Source organism: Drosophila persimilis, unplaced genomic scaffold (assembly GCF_003286085.1).
Source record: "Drosophila persimilis strain 14011-0111.01,24,50 unplaced genomic scaffold, DperRS2 tig00000002-arrow-pilon, whole genome shotgun sequence".
Classification (NCBI taxonomy): Eukaryota; Metazoa; Arthropoda; class Insecta; order Diptera; family Drosophilidae; genus Drosophila; species Drosophila persimilis.
Genome location: NW_020825289.1, coordinates 21184769 through 21204249, shown reverse-complemented (window position 1 = coordinate 21204249; position 19481 = coordinate 21184769). Strand labels below are relative to the sequence as shown.

Genomic DNA, 19481 nt, shown 5'->3' with positions numbered 1-19481 from the left:
GACGATTTACAAACAAAGATTATACAAATTATACGAATATGCGCATATTATACGAAAACTTATCGTATATTATAATATGCTTAGCTTAGAGTAATTTAACGCACAATCTATCTTAGCGGTTGAACGGTTCGATTAATCACTTCATAAGCGACCATACGCTGTGTTATACCCGCTACTCGAAGAGTTTAGGGGTATACGAGTATAATACATTTTTTGATTAAATTGGACGTGTGTACCACGTCTGCATTGGACTGCCCGACCGTCTTCTTTGACGCCTTGTTCTCTGAGGCAATAACAGCTATACCAACCAAAGGACATATCAATTATATTGTGTAAATAACATAAATAAGCTCACATACATATAAACATACTGAGTACCGAGTAACAAAGTTGAGCCCCTGTAAAGGCCCCCCTCGTTTTGATTTGATTCATTAGTTGAAGTTCAGCTGTTCGGCTACGGATCCTCCACAAATGTGAAATAGACATCTGTTGAAAACTGCGGCTTACCATCGAAACTCCAAGTTATCAAAAGAAGATATTCCCCAGTTGGCATTGGGAGGGGTACTTCAATTCGGTGGAAATCACTAACGGTCTGCAAACCCTTTAGATTAATGCATCAGACACTGAAGATTATGAACAAACATTCAACACATACAACATAAGGACAGGTGTGATTCACTGTGGAAACATCCTTGATTAGATTCCAGACAATCTTGGCCACCGGCTGATTCCGTTTCCTCATGAATTCGCAGGCGTCAAAGGTGAAGTCCCAAAGAAATGGCTTATAGCCATTGGCCCTCTTCATCAATTTAAGTCGGAGAAAGATATTGTTTGCGGGGTGTAGGAAGGTGGCATTCACATTCAAACTGGTCTTGTTCCGGGAGTAGGCCTTCAGGCGACAATAGTGGACCTCCACCCACGATTTGTTGTACGACGGACACTTGGCATTTGTCATTTTAACGAAGGGTGCCTCCTGAAACACGTTGCTTATTAGTTTGAAGATTATTTCCGATTAGATACGAGTTTAGAACCTTACACTGCCAATAAGGAAGATGGCAAACAAAACCATTCCAAAAGAGATTATTTTATAGTTCATTGCTTCCGGTCCGAGCTGCTGCTTACGACTACCGATAGAAAAACTTCGATGTTGATGGTTGGATACAGATTAATATGCGGAAAATTATATGAGGAAATCGAGCGAAACTATTTGTTATATGGTAATCGATCTGCTACCTAACTAACCTGGCCAATTAAACTTTGTTCAATGAACAAAATATTGCCCATAAATCCTCTTCAAATTTGAAGTGAACATTAATAGCAAACTCCGGTTTTCTATAGATATGAAAAGTATACTCTCCAGTTGGTCAGATGTGAGGTAAGAAACTCTGAAGTGAGCCCTCAGCATATACCATTTGTACCTCTGTATATGGTTCAGGCAAAGAAAATATAAATAGTAAGATGAGTACAACATTTTTGAGATCAATTAGTTCCGCCTGTTTCTAAAACTGGCTCCAGGCTGTCCCACAATACAATAAATATTATATATCTTAACCCTTTTATATCCATCAATATATAATAATAGAATATAATAAGTAAATATATATGTACTGTTTGTATTGTCTCTTGTTCAGGTTGGACACGTCCTTGATTGGGCTGAACTCTTCTCAAAAAATAAACGCTGATCCATCGATGGTAAGTTTACTGAGAAAGGTTCGGCCATTTCATTAGCTTCAGTCGAATCGTATATTGAGTTGTTCAATGTCTCCGAGACGGTAGCATGTAGTTATATTTCCTTCAAAAGTATCTTACACTGTCCGCTGGAAAAGTGGCAAACAATAACAGTCAAAAAACAAATCAGCAGTATCATTTTTAATCCATAAGTCACTGGGACAATTAGATCAGTGAAAACAATTGGTTCACGCCTTGTGCCCTAATCCTCCACAAATGTGAAATAGACATCTGTTGAAAACTGCGGTTTGCCATCGAATATCCAAGTCATCAAAAGAAGATATTCCCCAGTTGGCATTGGGAGGGGTATTTCAACGCGGTGGAAATCGCTAACAGTCTGCAAACACTTTAGATTAATGCATCAGAGACTGAAGTTTAAGAACAAACACTCAACACATACAACATAAGGACAGGTGTGATTCACTGTGGAAACATCCTTAATTATATTCCAGACAATCTTGGCCACCGGCTGATTCCGTTTCCTCATGAATTCGCAGGCGTCAAGGGTGAAGTCCCAAAGAAATGGCTTATAGCCATTGGCCCTCTTCATCAATTTAAGTCGGAGAAAGATATTGTTTGCGGGGTGTAGGAAGGTGGCATTCACATTCAAACTGGTCTTGTTCCGGGAGTAGGCCTTCAGGCGACAATAGTGGACCTCCACCCACGATTTGTTGTACGACGGACACTTGGCATTTGTCATTTTGACGAAGGGTGCCTCCTGAAACACGTTGCTTATTAGTTTGAAGATTATTTCCGATTAGATACGAGTATAGAACATTACACTGCCAATGAGGAAGATTGCAAACAAAACCATTCCAAAAGAGATTATTTTATAGTTCATTGCTTCCGGTCCGAGCTGCTGCTTACGACTACCGATAGAAAAACTTCGATGTTGATGGTTGGATACAGATTAATATGCGGAAAATTATATGAGGAAATCGAGCGAAACTATTTGTTATATGGTAATCGATCTGCTACCTAACTAACCTGGCCAATTAAACATTGTTGAATGAACAAAATATTGCCCATAAATCCTCTTCAAATTTGAAGTGAACATTAATAGCAAACTCCGGTTTTCTATAGATATGAAAGGTATACTCTCCAGTTGGTCTGATGTGAGGTAAGAATCTCTGAAGTGCCTATGTATATGGTTCAGGCAAAGACAATATAAATAGTAAGATGAGTACAACATTTTTGAGCTCGATTTTTTGCCGCCTGTTTCTAAAACTGGCTCCAGACTGTCTAGAAAATTTCAGAGAGAGACAGCGCTCTAGAGCCAGCACGATTCTCATACATTTAAGGTATGCCTGCTTGAATTGGTTTCTTATGACGGCGCTGTCGAAGCATAAGACACTTACTTTAGAATTCATTTGGGACTATGGAACTATTTAAAGACGCTTTCCCACAATTCAATAAATTATATCCTCCTATATCCATTAATATACAATAATAAAATACACTGCCGATCAATAGAATAGACTCAATGCATTTTTATACCCGATACTCAAAATGAGTATTGGGGTATATTAGATTTGTGGTAAAAGTGGATGTGTGTAACGTCCAGACGGAATGGTTTCCGATCTCATAAAGTATATATATTCTTGATCAGCATCAATAGCCGAGTCGATGGAGCCCTGTCTTTCTGTCCGTACGTCCGTCTGTCCGTCCCTATTAGCGCCTAGTGCTCAAAGACTATAAGAGCTAGAGCAACGATGTTTTGGATCCAGACTTCTGTGATATGTCACTGCTACAAGAATATTTCAAAACTTCGCCCCGCCCACTTCCGGCTGCACAAAAAGCGAAAATCTGTGGCATCCACAATTTCGACGATACGAGAAAACTGAAAACGTAGAATTGTAGAGGATGACAATATCTTCTAGAGTGTAAAATCTGAACCAGATCGTATAATTATTATAGCCAGAGTCAAGAAAACAATTTCATTCTGTCTCTCTCTAACACACAGGTTTCATGGTCGGTTTTGCCTATTGCAAAATATGAGTTAAAGGATCTCAGAACCTATAAAAGCCAGAGCAACCAAATTTGGTATCCATACTCCTCTGATATCAGACCTTGACCGTTTTGTGTCAAAATTTCGCCCCACCCCCCTCCGCCCCCGCAAAGGACGAAGATCTGGGGCATCCACAAATCTCAAAGACTATTAACGCTAGAGTAACCAAATTTGGTATCCGCACTCCTGTTAGATCTCACTATAAAACGTATATCTCAAAATTTCGCCCACCCCCACTAAGGACGAAAATCTGTTGCATCCACATTATTGCATATTCGAGAAAACTAAAAATGCAGAATCATAGATAACGACCATATCTATCCGATTGCTCAATCTGGATCAGAACGGATTGTTTTTATTGCCGAAAGGAACAAATCAATTTGCAGTGGCTACGCAGCGTCCGACGTCACGCTCAGACTGATTTTCTGTCTCTCTCGCACGCACTCTTTGTCGTGTCGCTAATATTATCGGCGTTTCCAAGTAAACATCAAATTATTTTGGGAAATCACGCCTTGTGCCCTAATAATCCTCCACAAATGTGAAATAGACATCTGTTGAAAACTGCGGCTTACCATCGAATATCCAAGTTATCAAAAGAAGATATTCCCCAGTTGGCATTGGGAGGGGTATTTCAACACGGTGGAAATCGCTAACAGCCTGCAAGCCCTATAGATTAATGCATCAAAGACTGAAGATTAAGAACAAACACTCAACACATACAACATAAGGACAGGTGTGATTCACTGTGGAAACATCCTTAATTAGATTCCAGACAATCTTGGCCACCGGCTGATTCCTTTTCCTCATGAATTCGCAGGCGTCAAAGGTGAAGTCCCAAAGAAATGGCTTATAGCCATTGGCCCTCTTCATCAATTTAAGTCGGAGAAAGATATTGTTTGCGGGCTGTAGGAAGGTGGCATTTATATTCAAGCTGGTCTTGTTCCGGGAGTAGGCCTTCAGGCGACAATAGTGGACCTCCACCCACGATTTGTTGTACGACGGACACTTGGCATTTGTCATTTTAACGAAGGGTGCCTCCTGAAACACGTTGCTTATTAGTTTGAAGATTATTTTCGATGAGTTATAAAATCTTACACTACAAACCAGGAAGGCAGAAAACAGTAAAAACCCACTCCCGAGCAACTTAGAGTTCATTCTGTTCGGCAGCAGATAGAAATGTGGTCTGTTTTGAATTAATCGGGATTGTTTTTACCAATGGTGCCATAGAAATGTAAAATAGATTAAAAAATGAACATTACCTATAGATTTATAAAGTAAAAGTTATTACCATAAAACTCTAACGAGCGGTAGCCTTTTGAGCCGTGGCAAGGGCCGTGGCTCTACTTTTATACCCGGTACTCAGTCAGTCAGTGTATATGTGAGCTTTTGATTATACAATGAGATTGACAAAATGTAGAGAGAAAGAGAGGTTAACCACGACCGCTTGTTATGTTCTAATGTTAATTCTTGCACAATAAACGACCAGTTCTAATCTAAATTCAATAGGCTGGTCGTATCCTAAAAATTGTGGATTCCATACATTTTCACCCTTAAATAATATCCCTACACACTCTATAATGATATAATGGGTATAATGATTGAAACTACCATCAACGGGGAGCCCCTTTTGCAAGTTCGACTGATGGAAAGCAACTCTAAGCCATTGGCCATTGGCCATTGACCATTCCACAGCATATCATTCGTTTGATTTAATGTCATTTCAAAATAAACCCCTTTGTTAGAAGTCAATTTCCATTCGCTTCTGTGAAATAAAATTACACACTGAACTGACATCTTATATATCTCGAAATTGATCCGCTAATCGCCCGTGTTCCGCACAGAGAACATGCACAGGTCACGGTTCCAGGTACATCCCGTCGTGGTGTCGGCCAAGCGCTATGAGGCTATCCAGTCGCGGGCCCAGCAGAAGCAGAAGCACGCCCAGCTGGCGGATGTCGAGGAGGAACGGCGGTACCGACAGTACCTCAAGGAGGGCAACGATCTGCTGTGCAGCTACTTTAAGGGAATGGTCACCCACAAGGCGGAGGAGAAGTCCAACGTGGCTGTGACGCCAGTCGTCGCGGCCGAGCCGCAGGAGAGCAAGCAAATCGAAGAACGTTTGCGCAAGGAGCGGATCCTGCGGGCCAACAATATTCTCGACCAATTGAAGCCGGGACATCGGGCTCTGCATCAGGCACTGCTCGAGAGCGAGATGCTCCATCAGCGGGGCTTCAATGAGGCGCTTAACAGGGAAATCGCCGAGGACGCCCGTCGCCAGCAGGAGCAGGATGAGATCATGTGTCCGGAGGTGCTCATACCCTTTACTAACATCACCGAGGAGGAGCTTGCGGCCAAGGAGGAGGAGAAGCGACAAGCCGTTCGTCTCGCCATCATGCAGGACGTGGAAGCGAAGCGAAAACTCATGGCGGCCGAAAAGGAGCAGCGTCTCTTTGACGAGGTGGTGGAGCGGGCCCAGTACAAGTGCCTGCAGGACAAGGAGGAGAAGGCCTTCAAGGAGAGGAAGGCACGCAGCATTGAGTTCAATCGCAAGGCCTACCGCGATTCCCTGAGGGAGAAGGCTGAGATAGAAGAGCGTGAGTCCCACACCGAACTCTTGGAGAAGAGTGGAAGTTAAACCTAAATCCCCCCACCCCCCCAGATGAGCGCATTTGCGACGTAATCGATGACCGACGGAACTGCGTCTACCAGGTAGCCACTCGGCAACTGGATGGCCGCTACAACGCCCACATAAAAGAGACCCGTGCGAAAAAGCAGCGCGAACGCGAGGAGCGTGCGGTGCGCGTCTGCCGACTGCAGCAGGCCGGCAAGAAGAAGCTGGAGGAGCGCCAGGCCACCCTGGAGGATCGCTACGAATTCGAGACGCAGGTGGACGAGGCGCGTCGCCAGTGCGAGCTGGAGGAGCTGGCCAAGCAGCGCAAGGCCTACCAGCTGGTGGAGAAGCAGGAGGCTGAAGAGAAGCTCAAGCGAGAGCGGGAGCTGCAACGTTTCGAGGTGGCCCGCCGGCTGAAGAACGCTGAGGCCAACCGCCACTTTGAGATATCCGAGAAACGGAACCGCGACAAAGTGACGGCCGAGGTGCGCGACACCCTCCACCGCCAGAGGGAGGAGTTCTTGGAGCAGCGCCAGCAGGAGCTGATGCGCATTTCTGCCTGCGACGACGATCCCTACCTCCTGGAGGACAAGAAGTTTTACGCGCAGGCCGTCGAGGTCATGGAGCAGTCCCGCAAGCTTGGCCGCCCCCTCTACCCCATTGCCACCGCAGTCGAGCGCTATGCGCGGTCAAACAATTTAGATGTGCAACCGGACAGAGGTATCGTGAAGCGCAGCAAGCTGCGGGACTACTGCTGGCCGGGGTATCACGCCCAGGCGGATCTCGCCTATCGCAAGTACGACCAGGCGGAGATGTGCCGCGAGAACCAGCGGGATGCTCGCAACCAGATCTACTGCAACGCCGTCAAGATCAAGAAGATGGCCTCTGTGGAGAAGCCCTACAAGCCGTGTGTGCCCTCCTGTCCCATCAACTGTTTCCATCGTCGCGGCATGCCCGCCGTGGATAGCACGGATTCCTTTGACTACGGCCCCCATGTCTGCTACGAGGAGTCGCCACCGCTGGGCGCCTGTCCCAGTCGCATGCAGGGCATTCGTCGCTACTCGAAGGACCCCAGCCTGCCGAACCTTGTCGCACCTCCACCCATGCCAGAACTCCGGCTGGATGCCACAGCTGTTCCTTCTGTGGCCAAGATGACCAACGCTCCTCCCAGTGCACCCACAGTCGAGTCGGCTGTTGTTGCAAAGCCATCGCGTCCAGAGCCCCCTGGAGGCGCTGCTCCGGCTGCTCCCCCCAAAGTCCCAGGAGCAGGAAACCGGAGGGAATCTTTGCCGCAATCTCGTCCACCAGTGTCTGTAAAAACTCGTCGTGGATCCGCTCAAGGTCCGAGCCACCGTGGATCCATTCTGGGTACAGAAGCACGTGGAGCCACTCTTGGAATGCCAAAGACCGGGGCTCAGGCTCTCACTGGACAAAATCGTCCAGCAGCTATCCCAAATCCCACGGGAACCTGGGGCGCGGGACCGTTGCCCCAGCCACCACCCCCACCCAACCAGAAAGGATCTGGTAACAAAAAGTCTCGTTAGAGCCAACCCACACAAATATCAATCAATCGAGTCCCGAATCCCATTTGACACTTCCAAAATTCACGTTTCTAGTGTATTCTTGTTTTGTATTTTGATGTTTTTCCATCTGCGAGGCCAGTAAAAGAGTGAATAAAAGGGTGCAACCGACCCCTCAGCCCATCCGGATCGCCGCCGCCATCACCGCACACACACAGACACAGACAAGACCGGCAGACAGGAAAGGATAGGACAGTAAGGGGCAAAGGAAATGACATTAATGGTTTTTTAAAAGCACTTAAACTTGGCGCAAGAGTTCGGAACGCTTTCTCCACTTGTTCGACTGAGTGGGAGTGGAGGCCGCTCCGCTGTGATTGAAGGCGTGAAGAAACCGTACCCTCCAATGGCCCTTGGCGGACATTACGCGCTTTGTTTAGCAGTGAAGAAGCCAGTGGGGCAGTGGCCCTTAGAGTGGCTTGGCCGTGCAAAATGCTCCATAAATTCCAATTAATGCGTGGCCAAAGTTATTAGGTTTCGTCTCCGTCGCCATCTCCGTCCGCTTCCATCTTCATCAATTTGTGACTGCCGCTGAGAGTGACATCCCCTTTTTGTTTCATTTAGCTTATTAGCAGGCAGACATGTCCGGTGTTCCGCGGAGCCGGCCATAACTTAATTTGAAGTCTGCTAACCAGGCTTTCGGCTCACTCTGTGAGAGACTCGGTACTCAGGCCGGGTCACCACCGGGTCACCTTCTACGCTAATTTCCGGGCAATCTCATCAGGATAATTACGGCGGTGCTCCTTTCTTCTGTGTCGGTTACAGGCACCAAGCGGCGCAAAGCAGCGACCAACTCCCGGCGGCTTAATCAGCCAGCGTTTAGGAGCTTTGTAGTCTTTGGGGCTCAGTCGAGCGCTCAACTCGAAATTAACACAACTGGGATTTTTTTCGCATCCGCTCTGAAGTTGTGAAAAGTTTGCCGGCTGGCAAAGTTAACCAAATTAGTATATTAAAGGTTCATTATGGGAGTGCTTGGGCAGGGGTCAGCAACCATTGAGATGTTGTCAAATATCCCTTCAGTTCAGAAATTGTGGAAAGCATCCAATGCTGACACATATTTGAGGCTTGAATATACGATTATTCGTGTATCCAGCGGCCACGGTTTGTGAATTTTTAAATAGGCATGCACCAGCACTAGACACAGGATTTCAACGATTTGCAGCTGGGGACGGACCCGGGGGCAACTGAAGAGTTGATAAGAATGCAGCTCGGCTTGGAAATCGGCGCTCGTCTGAGGCTGTGGCCTTTGGCCTGGGCGACTTTTGTGTCCGGCCACCACCATAGCCCGAAGACCCTGGGATCTAATCCAGAAAGCTCGTTTGCGACATGGTGTATATAGTGCAGGTATGACAGTGTTAGCAACGACGCAAAAACATCAATGTTTTTAAGATAATTAAAACCATATCCTCTGACAGAATAGAGGCTTGACTCCACTGCACAAGGAACTGCATCAGGTTGTTTGTACTATCGTTGTACCCCTAAAACAATGGAGATTGCAGAGGTATAGTACATATTGTCCAATTTCGTTTATTGTTTGCCCAACGACGAGGGTTGTGCCCTCCCGCAAACAATAATATTTCCGCTGAAAGTTCTCCGAATGGCACAGAAAAACAACATCCTGGAAAAAAATATACACAGGTGCAATTGTGGAGTTGTTGAGTTGGCAGCGATGCAATCGAATGTTTCGAAATTCTAGGGAAATGCATTTTGGACCGGACCGCATTTTCGCTGTACAAATAAACTATTTTTAATCGAATGAACGTACACGGTGGTCAAAAATCTAGGTACCGAATGAAATTGAGTTAGTATAAATAAAAGAATATGCTCCGACTCTCGGGATGTTCAATTACTTAGGCTTTTGCTGGCAGGACAATGCATCATCTAGCCGGAGTGAATTCGCATTGTTTTCCAATCGTGTCTTTTGATTAGCAAAAAGCTTACAGAAGCGGTATGGCACAAAGGGAGCAGCATCCACAGGTGGCAGCAAGAAGAGAAAACAACAGACAAGGAAAAGTGGAAAACACATTGTGAATTGAGCAATGAAAAGCACGCTGTCAATTGTAATGTAAAGCGAAATGGTCTCTTTCTTTGAAAAATCTCCATCGCTTGCTCATTACACGCTCCGCCAGTTGCTAGACTCAATAAAAGTACCAGTATGAAAAATTACTTAATGAAATTAAGTGTGAAAAGTGTGAGTGCCTCCACAGAGAAAGAGAGAGAACCCCGCGTGGCCCCCCCGTCTCGACACTCGACGAAGGAAACCGCTTCGAGTGGGGCAGCTGAAAGCGGCAGAGCGGCAGAGCGGCAGTAAATAATAATAAGAGAATGACTTACTGGAGCTCTGCCGGCAAGCATCGGGCATCCTTGCCCCGCCGGGTAATGTCCATTATGGGCTTAGCAGGTCGGCGCTCGCAAGTGGATTTTGATTGCGCAATCTAACAGCTTCTAGGGGCAGCATACTCGCAGTCTTGCAACAAGTTGAAAGGCAGCTCTATATACAGCATGAAGCGCTAAAGTTTCGATTAAGTTAGGAGTACCTCTACAATACCTCTACAATAGTAAGAACGAAGGAGCTATTGAGATCAGTCAAGTGCGTGATATCGCCAGCGAACTCTTTTGCAGTGTGTCTTCATAGTGTGAGTGTGTGAGTGTGGTGCTGGCGCTGGCGATATCCATGCACTGAGACTAGTTTAATGCTAAGTACATTCAGATGATAAATGGTGGGTAGTCATGACCGGAAGAAGCACTAGGCGTTGGAGTTGGCGCACTTATTGGCAGCTGGATCTGGAACTGGCTCCAAAGCGCTCTTGTGCAGCTGAAACCCATAGAGACTGCAATGGAGAGAGAGTAGAGCGTGAGAGAGGGTGAGGGTGAGGGTGAGAGGCAGAGATCGGGACAAATCACTCACCGGGGTACATATTTTTCTTGGGATAGCGTTGGGCGATGCGTGGGCAACTCCATAAGAAACATGTGGGGAAAGTTGGGCCCAAACATGCAGCCATCTAACACGGCGCTGTTCCGCGTTGGCGTGTAGATATCCCGGCAGCATGGACAAAAGACCTTCACCGTGGACTCGTACGACTTTTCGCTGAGCCCAATGGGTAGGACGTGCTGGCCCTCGCAGTAGACTCGGGGACAGAAACCGAAGTCGCCATACTCGTACTTCCGTCGCATGGCATCGATGCCTGGGGGCGTCATAATGTAGCGGGCATGGATCAGGCCGTACAGTCTCTCCGATTCAATGTGGGCACCATCGCCCACCCAATTGTTGACGCAAAACTCCGGATCCATTATGGTATCCAAAGATTTAGAAAAGTTGACGACCTCCGACTCCAGATCGTACAGATTGAACTTATCCCTCATAAATTCCAGGGGCACGCGGCACAGGAACTCGTTGCCAATCTGGCTTAAAAACCATCCGACCCAGCTGTCGTCGCCCATCGGCGGAGTTGCGATGCTTACGGTGGTGCTTCCTCTGTGAATAGCGTAAAAACGTGCAAAACGTATTTTATAATAACGGAATTCAAAGATCTTACGACGTGCAAGACATTTTAGTTTCTTGAAAATATGTTCGCAGTAAGTGCAAAAATTTAGGCAAGTTTCGTTTGATAGAACACAGCTGATTGAAAATGAAACAGGGATGGGATGAAACGAAGGAAATGAAACGATGCTTCGATATACGATACGTGCTATAGGAGTGCGTGTGTCTGAATTAATTGGAGGATCTCGGGGAGCAGAAGCCTGATGCACCTTCTTATCATTCGTGAGGTTACCCATGCAGGCAAATAGGGAGACATTACAGCAACTGGCAGTCATGGCAACTACTGTTTCGTGGAGCCTATCCACTGACCGATGCGACAACCCTATGCACTCGTGTGTCAATCTTTAAATAAAAGAACGAGCTGCCGCCGCTTCTTCGCTTTAACGAACTATACTGATTCATACCCAAAGATTACACCTTCGGCAATGCCCACTCGAGTATACGCAGTTGATTGAAGCACTCGAAACCAGAAATTGGTTAGCATCAGAAAGTTTTGAAGCCCACGACTGCCTGGGGAACAAAAGGTGTGTGGCACCGTGTGCGATGAAATGGATTGGCGCTGCCCCACACGCATGTGTGTTTTTGCGAATCTTTCCCATCTCCATTCTCCGTAGTTGCTGCAAATTCAATTCCCATTTTCGCTTAAAAGTTTTTAACTTGGTTACTCCGTTGGCTCGTTGCCCATCCCCATCCGATTCCATCCAACAGACAGGCAGCGAGAAAAAACCAAGATGGAGAGTGCAGAAAAAATGCCCTTGAGACAAATTAAGTGATTCGCCCGCTTACACATTTTTCCTGCTGATTACTTTTCGCCCCCATCCTACCAGCCTGCTCTCATCTTGAGGAGTTGAAATTGAATTGCCAGAAAGTGAAGAATAGGGTGAGGAATTGCTATAGATATATAGAGCCTTTGGCATTACACTACAGTACTTAGACAAACAATGTACAGATTTATAATTTGTTAGGCACCAGCCTGGTCTTGACCTCCGCCTCGATCTCACCACGGATAGCCCTCATATGATCGTCCAGAGCCTGGCACTCAACCATGCGGAGTGGCTGGTTGAACCGCAGCACTGCCACATCCAGTTGGGGTTCGCTCATCTCGGTGCCACTCATCAGGGTGCGCACCACATGCTTGACGGCCGTCTGCTCGTCCATGGAGTCGACCGTATCGCCCGCATGCTTCTCCATGTATTCGCGCGCCGTGGTGCCCGCCCGCCCCGTGCTGCTGCCCGTCCACTCGTAGTAGATGCCCGATGGTTCGGTTTGGTACAGATGCGGCTTGCCATCCCCGTCGAAGCCACCCATCAGGCAGGAGAGCCCGAAGGGACGTCGTCCATTACTTTGCGTGTAATTCTGCTTCATCTGCGCTATGAAGCTGAAAGGAAAAGGCCGCCACCGCGGCTCCAATAAGTTTTTGGCAAAGGGTAAGCGAGGAAACTGCTTTCACCGTGTTATGTACTCCACAGTCACGGGCCTCTCGAAATTCAAACGATAGCTCTGGGCCTCCGCTTGGGCGCGGCTGATCAGTACTCGGGCATCTGCAGTGAGGCCGGCAAAGGTCATCACCACATGATTGTCGAGCATGGAAATCTTGCGCATGGACCGCTCATCAAACAAGGGATTGCTGGACCTCTTCTCCACGCCCACCACAATGCAATCGTTGGTGCGAAGTCCCACCTGAAGATAGCCAAGAGATCAGAGACAATCCACAATCACGAAGCTGCCGCACTCACCGCCGTGGATCCTCGGCGCACTGCCTCCTGGGCGTACTCCACTTGCAGCAGATGGCCATCGGGCGAGTATATGGTCACGGCACGATCGTAGCGGTCGGACATTGGAAATATTGTAGTAGTGTAGTGATAAATAAACTAAATAATAAATGCCTTGCAGTACGGAATTCTATAAATTTTAAGGCTACAAACAGATTGACTTTCAGCCGCAGCCAACTTTACGTATGTGTCGACAGCAATATATCGGAACAGTGGGATCATGAAATCACACGATTTGTTGCGATAATTGAGAGAAATAAAAAGCTACAATAATCAATGTGAATTCATAATTCAATTTATTGTGCACTGATGCGGGAGTACTTGTGGCATGCCATCGCTGAATCATTATTGTATTATCTATTCAAATTCGCAATTTAATATCATTGCCACGTTAATCGGATTAATGATGTCACAAATTATTGAGACAATTACCATAAATTGGGTTAACATTCACCGCACAAGCCACATTGTCCATCCTGTCCCTGTTGCCACTTGAAATCTGTTTAGCCATTAACCAAAATGCCCAACCCAGCCATCTGCTGCCCCTCAAAACTGCCAAAACATTCAAGCAAGTTTCTGGGGCAGAATAAGTTGACAACAAAGTCTCGGCTGGGAAAATGCAACAAAAGAGCAAATCTGTGGCAAATGTAATCGTAATCGAGAAACAGCTTCATTTTCCTAATGTGCTTAGCCAGAGCCCAGAACGAACCTGCCCCCGAGACCGGAGTTCGTGGACCACGCCACGATGCGGTGCTTAGTATGCCACAAGCGCGCACTCTGCCATAAATTTATATTTAGCATTTTATGACAACCGTGTGGCAGACCTGGGGAGTAGGACACCAGGACGAGAAAGAGAGACAGAACCAGGGACACAAACGGGGGACGCGGGTCGAGGGGCGTCATCCAGGAAGTGTGCCGCATACTTACCAGGATTAAACACGTGCCACCCAATGGCTGTTCTGTTGCCCGGGTCCCACGGCAAGCGTTTGCAAAATGCGACTGGCAAATAAATAAATTAAACACGACTGCAAACAAAACGACCAGCAAATAGAATCACGCCGAATGCAATTATTCCAACTGATTCGACAGTTTTTCCATTTACATTTACGTTTACGGGCCAGGCGACTGGGCGACTGGGCGACTAGGCGCCCTCCCATTGTCACCTGTCGTCCTCGAAATATGTTTTGTTTGCGGCAATCGCGATGAAATTCTATTATGCGTCATGCATAAAATGTTATTGGCATTGCTGCAGGCAGTCAGTCGCTAAATGAATAAATATAGGAATTTATGAAAGTGACCAATAACAAGGCATTAGGCAACAGGCAACAGGAAACAGGAAACAGAAACTGGTATTGGTAATTGCCCCCGTCCCTCTACTAAATTTGTGGAATATTTTCATACCATTCGAATATGTTTTTAATACATAGTTTCTGAACGGTAGGTACAACATTCCACACAAAAGTTCGACTGAGACTCAAGTCTCGCACACTTGGAAATTAAATAAATATTTGCATCGATCTCAGGCATGGCTTCATTAGCACGCTCTTATCCGAAGGAGTGGAGTAAAGTGGAGAGCAGACAGACAGACCCTTCGGCCCTAGGCAATGTGCACCAAAATTAAGTATACGCCGTGTTTTCAATGCGTGCCCTTGCCGTTTGCCGTTTGATTAAGCACTTCTACCCCCAATAATCTCCCTTAGCCAGAGAGAGCATCGAAGGATGCCGAAGAAGAAATGTTCCGCACTAAACACGAAATCGCCCTTGAGGCAGTTGCGGAAGGAGCAGGAGCAGGAGCTGGAGCAGGGGAGCAGACACAAGAAGACATAAAGCGGCAGCCACCAAAAACAAGGCAACAACACGAACCAAGAACAGCAACAACTTTTGTTTTGGGGGCCCAAAGCCAGGGGAACCTTCCACGATTTGTTTGCTTCGAGCTTAATTTGTAGCGTCAAATGGTGTTGATTGTAGTTTTGCCGGATCCCTACTCCCGGCACTCCCTTCTCCAAGCAGCAGAAGGGCCCCTGCCCAGTCGCCATCGCAACTAAAGACCCAATAAAAGTGGAGGGCGCTTCAATGGATAAACATGGTTTGGTGGAATATTCTTTCAAGTAGGCACTCTTTCCTACTCGAAAGACCCTGCTCCAAAGCTGTCAGTGTACACACACACACACACACACACACGCATGCACACATACATAAATATTTGGAAATTAATGATGAACAATTTGAACACGAAGTGCTCGAAGGGATTGGAGTCGGGGAAATGGGTTAACATGCTATGCTGTTCACAACTATCTCGCTACCAGGCTCAACATATTTCAGCCATTTACAAATTAATAAAGAGCTCTTTAATTCTCAACGCTCAAAGATTAAACTAGGAACAACTAGTATGTGACAAATCCATACTGCAAGTCGTACATGCTTCCATTGTTTTCGTATCAATCCAACCGTTTTTCAATCTCTGCCTTTGAATCTGCAGGATATACATACGAGTTTGTCCGTCTGCTGGCCATCGCCTGTGGTTTCATATCTCCAGATAAGGCGGACGATTGCAAAATGCAAATGACCTTTGACCATACAATGCAGCCACCTCGCATACCAGCCATGCACCGTGCACTGTACGTCCTCTTTCGAGTTTTTTTTTCGTCGTGTGTCTCGGCTAAGTAAACACATGGACAAATGCTGGCAAAGAGGAGGAGGATGTACTCTTCACGCTTCACCTGAAGTACCAAATGGTGCCCAGACTCAGGACTCACCCAGAGGTCTTTTTAATAAACCGAGCAATGCACACGGCATTGTTGACTCAGTCGCCCCCCTCCCCGTTCTGTATTCCCATTTACATGCAGATGTTGCAGGAGCGCGGCCCCAAAGTGCCCTTTAGTGTCAACGAACTTTGCCTGTCGCCCATTACCAACGACGACAGTCGTTGCTAGTTATTAAGTCGTTTATGCTTACGGAGGAGGGGGAGGAGGATGCTGTTGCCGCGTGGTTGTGGCTGTGCAACTGGACCGGCACCCGGCAAGCCGCTTATTATGTGAAACTGTCAGAGCCGTTCATTGCGGACGAGGCAGCAGCAGGTCCATCCGGTGTACGATTCATTAAGGAAACTTTGATTGGTGAATCTATCAAAGCCTCGTGCCGCATGCCCTGAACTGATATTACTGTTATACTACCAAATTTGCATTTAATTAGGATAATGCTGTTGGGTACTGTCTTCGGGAAATAATGCAGTGACTGTTTCTGTGATGCACACGCAGCTGGCAGTAAAGTGCAACTGCAACTCCATCAGTCAGCAGTCCAGTGCCACGGCAACGCCCACGCTTATGGCCCCCACTTGAAGCCAAATGGCGACAAATGCTGTGCAAATTAATGGCGAGAAAGGAAGCAACTCCGCGAAGGAGCTCGAAAGTATTGATGGATAGAAAAGTGCAGTTGCTCGGGAATGAAGATGGAAACGAATCGAATCCAGTCCAGTCGCATCCAAGTGGACGGATGGGATAGACAGAACGGAGGGAGTAACCCACTAATGGTCAGCAACACTTTGGAGGGAGTGCTGGTGATGCTGGAGATGCTGGAGGTGCTGGAGGTCTGAGTGCCGCAGCTGTCGCTTATTTCCGGAACTTTCAATCCATTAAAGTAGCAAATTGTTCGAATTCTGCAAAGTTGCCAACTCGTTAAAGAGACCCATTCCAGAGACCAGGGGAGCTAGACGCAATCAAGACACAAGCTCTTCGCTAATTTATGCAGTTTACCAAAGGGCGGCACGATGACAGGATAACGCTGTGGTGTGTGTGTGTGTGTGTGTGTGTGTGTGTGTGTGTGCACTGGCATAGGAAAACATGGAAAACAACCAAAATTACATCTAACGAAGCCACTAAATAAGCAGAATGGATACTGGAGCAAACAACCACTGTAAAATCAATGCCGAGACACAAGAGAGGTACTCTCTCTACAACTCTTTAAAATGGAGTTGAGTATTTTGGTGCAACGTCCATGCGATGCAACCCGACCTGCCCACCCTGCATATAAACTTTTCCCAGTGTGGCGCGACATATCTTTGATATTTTTATGGCCATCGTGCGGCCACCAGGTTGCTGTATGGCCGGGAAAAGGCGACACCAGGGACGAGAGAAAGAGTACAAAAAAATCTGAGGAAAAGTGGGTCTGTAGAGCACCCTTATCTCCATATAATCCACTTTATATTTTCTCACTTGCACACAAATTGAAAAAAAAAATCATAAATTCAGGTTAAAAAAAGTGGAGATGGGATTACCATTCGTTAAAAAGCGGATTCGATATTTCTATACAAATGTGGGGAGAGTGGTCGAAGTGGAGCGAGCGGCTTACAAGTTCCGAAAAATGGCATACTATTTGAATATTTCTGTAACATTCAGTGTAGGTAAATAACATATACTCGTATGCCAATTCCTTTGCTTTTTTTGTCCTTCTCTATCAAATTATTGCTACTCTTATTCATTAGGTTTCTACAGGGAACGCAGAAAATATTTAGGGCTCTAAATACAAAAGTGACTTCCAAATTCAAAAATGGACTCGCAAAAGGCAAAGACCATAACCGCCATACCACTGGAGCACCAGAGAAGACCCCATAGCACACCTGTCCTACAGGCAAGGCCCTCCATTTGGGGCAGAAATAGTGGCGGATCCAACCAAACCCCAAAGTCGAAAGCAATTGTCGCCGTGCCTGCGCTTAGGATGCGTTCAAAGAGTGATTTAGCTACGCCGCACAGCCCGAATCCGTATGCAGTGAGTAGCCGCATCTACCGGCCTTCCAGATCCCTCATCTTCGACTACAATCTGTCGCCGGTGGAGCAGCAACACTTCAGCAAGTGCAGCGATCCGATGAAGTCTGTGCCGGCAGCGGAGCTTGAGCTGCTACGCAGTGGGCAGCGATCTACCTACCTGGAGCGCCGGTACGAGCACAGCCCCGACGACAAATACAACTATCCGGAGGCTACCAGCTGGCGATACGGCTGGTTCCATTTGCAGTCCAATCCTTGCCAGAAAAGACAACCAAGAAGGGACTAATTCGAAGATTGTCTTATGTCGTAAACAGTTTCAGAAACAGTACTTGAATTATTCTTATAACTTTGGGTAGATCGTAAAATAAATAGTGTTAAAAAAGGCAGTGAAAATAATTAAATATACAAAGGCAGAAAATTCATTTCAGCATCTGCTCCTGTTGTGCATCATCTCATTTCGGGTGTTTTTTAATGCGAAATGTGCAGCACATGCCAGGGGCTTTAACTGACAGACCCGACTTTCTGACAGCAGATCCTGACTGCTGAAATTTTCTTTCTCAGTTGTTTAGAAATACTCGTAGGCAGGACAGACAGGCAGTGCAGAGGGCGCTCTCTGTGGCTCTGTAGTTTTTAAAGTTTTCCCCAAAGTTGCCTCTTGATCCGGTTGACTGGTTCCGATTGCCCCCAAAAAACAGCCACGACAAATTGCATAAGCCACTCACTCAGAGGAACATCTTCCTGCTCCTTCTGTAGACGTCTTGCTTCTTCATATGCTGCACCATGGGGCATCGTATGCGTATGCATATGCCTGTTGTGCCGTCTGTCTGTCTGGCATTTAAAGTGCCGCAAAGTTGAGCAACTCTCGAGAAAGTCGTTGCGGTTCTCAGTCGTTTGATTGACTCATGAAAGTCCACAACTTTTTAATTGTTCTGCAACATTTCCTCAAATAATATATACTTTTTTCCAGACCGAGTATCCTGTCTTTAAGTCGTTGCTGCTTTATTTCATTGGCACAGGGTTTGTCGCCGGACTGCTGGCTCGCTGAAACTTATTAACTTCATTCCATTGCGATGCAGTTTGAATCTGCTTGGGTTTGAGCTCTGTTCTGTCCCCTGTTCCATGATTGTCTGCAATTCATGGCAGATTTCGAATTTTATTGTTGCATTCCAAGCACTTTGAGCTGGGCAAACTTTTTGCCAGGACCCTCACCGTCGCCCTCGCCCAGAAGTTTCTTGTCCATCTTCATCCTCATCTTCATCTCCATCTCCTCCGAACTGGCACTGCCACTCCACTTCAGTCTGCTCCACTCGTTGGCTGGTCTCCGCCTGATTGCAAACAACAATTCTCACTTGGCCCCCAGCACCATCCTCCCAGGGGTCTGAAGTTTATTATTATTTGGCTTGTTTCGCATTTTTCGTGGTTTTATTTACCTTTAAATACAGTTTCGCTGCACCGGGTATGAGTACGAGTATTCTTTTCTCTCG

At 46.6% G+C, this 19481-nt stretch overlaps 7 protein-coding genes across 7 annotated transcripts; 2 read left to right on the top strand and 5 right to left on the bottom strand.

Annotated features, from left to right (window-relative positions):
- Positions 1 to 454: 454 nt before the first annotated feature.
- LOC6601309 lies at positions 455 to 1096 on the bottom strand. Its single transcript, XM_002026311.2, has 3 exons — positions 1037 to 1096; positions 656 to 973; positions 455 to 601 (listed from the first exon to the last, which is right to left on the bottom strand). The coding sequence occupies exons 1-3, from the start codon at positions 1094 to 1096 to the stop codon at positions 455 to 457; spliced, it is 525 nt and encodes a 174-aa protein (XP_002026347.2).
- An 834-nt stretch (positions 1097 to 1930) lies between these two features.
- On the bottom strand, positions 1931 to 2569 carry LOC6601308. Its single transcript, XM_026986716.1, has 3 exons — positions 2510 to 2569; positions 2129 to 2446; positions 1931 to 2074 (listed from the first exon to the last, which is right to left on the bottom strand). Exons 1-3 carry the CDS (start codon positions 2567 to 2569, stop codon positions 1931 to 1933), a joined length of 522 nt encoding a protein of 173 aa, XP_026842517.1.
- A 1686-nt stretch (positions 2570 to 4255) lies between these two features.
- Positions 4256 to 4891, bottom strand: LOC113565213. The gene is made up of 3 exons (XM_026986726.1): positions 4832 to 4891; positions 4457 to 4774; positions 4256 to 4402 (listed from the first exon to the last, which is right to left on the bottom strand). Exons 1-3 carry the CDS (start codon positions 4889 to 4891, stop codon positions 4256 to 4258), a joined length of 525 nt encoding a protein of 174 aa, XP_026842527.1.
- A 632-nt stretch (positions 4892 to 5523) lies between these two features.
- LOC6601307 (trichohyalin) lies at positions 5524 to 8054 on the top strand. The gene is made up of 2 exons (XM_026985963.1): positions 5524 to 6330; positions 6396 to 8054. Exons 1-2 carry the CDS (start codon positions 5583 to 5585, stop codon positions 7889 to 7891), a joined length of 2244 nt encoding a protein of 747 aa, XP_026841764.1. The 5' UTR covers positions 5524 to 5582; the 3' UTR covers positions 7892 to 8054.
- Positions 8055 to 10498: 2444 nt separating this feature from the next.
- On the bottom strand, positions 10499 to 11510 carry LOC6601306 (suppressor-of-stellate-like protein). The gene is made up of 3 exons (XM_002026308.2): positions 11461 to 11510; positions 10833 to 11399; positions 10499 to 10755 (listed from the first exon to the last, which is right to left on the bottom strand). Exons 1-3 carry the CDS (start codon positions 11472 to 11474, stop codon positions 10671 to 10673), a joined length of 666 nt encoding a protein of 221 aa, XP_002026344.2. The 5' UTR covers positions 11475 to 11510; the 3' UTR covers positions 10499 to 10670.
- An 831-nt stretch (positions 11511 to 12341) lies between these two features.
- On the bottom strand, positions 12342 to 13346 carry LOC6601305 (proteasome subunit alpha type-7-1B). Its single transcript, XM_002026307.2, has 3 exons — positions 13202 to 13346; positions 12916 to 13145; positions 12342 to 12843 (listed from the first exon to the last, which is right to left on the bottom strand). The coding sequence occupies exons 1-3, from the start codon at positions 13301 to 13303 to the stop codon at positions 12417 to 12419; spliced, it is 759 nt and encodes a 252-aa protein (XP_002026343.1). The 5' UTR covers positions 13304 to 13346; the 3' UTR covers positions 12342 to 12416.
- A 4385-nt stretch (positions 13347 to 17731) lies between these two features.
- Positions 17732 to 18383, top strand: LOC6601304. Its single transcript, XM_002026306.2, has one exon. It carries the CDS (start codon positions 17783 to 17785, stop codon positions 18281 to 18283), a length of 501 nt encoding a protein of 166 aa, XP_002026342.1. The 5' UTR covers positions 17732 to 17782; the 3' UTR covers positions 18284 to 18383.
- Positions 18384 to 19481: the final 1098 nt, after the last annotated feature.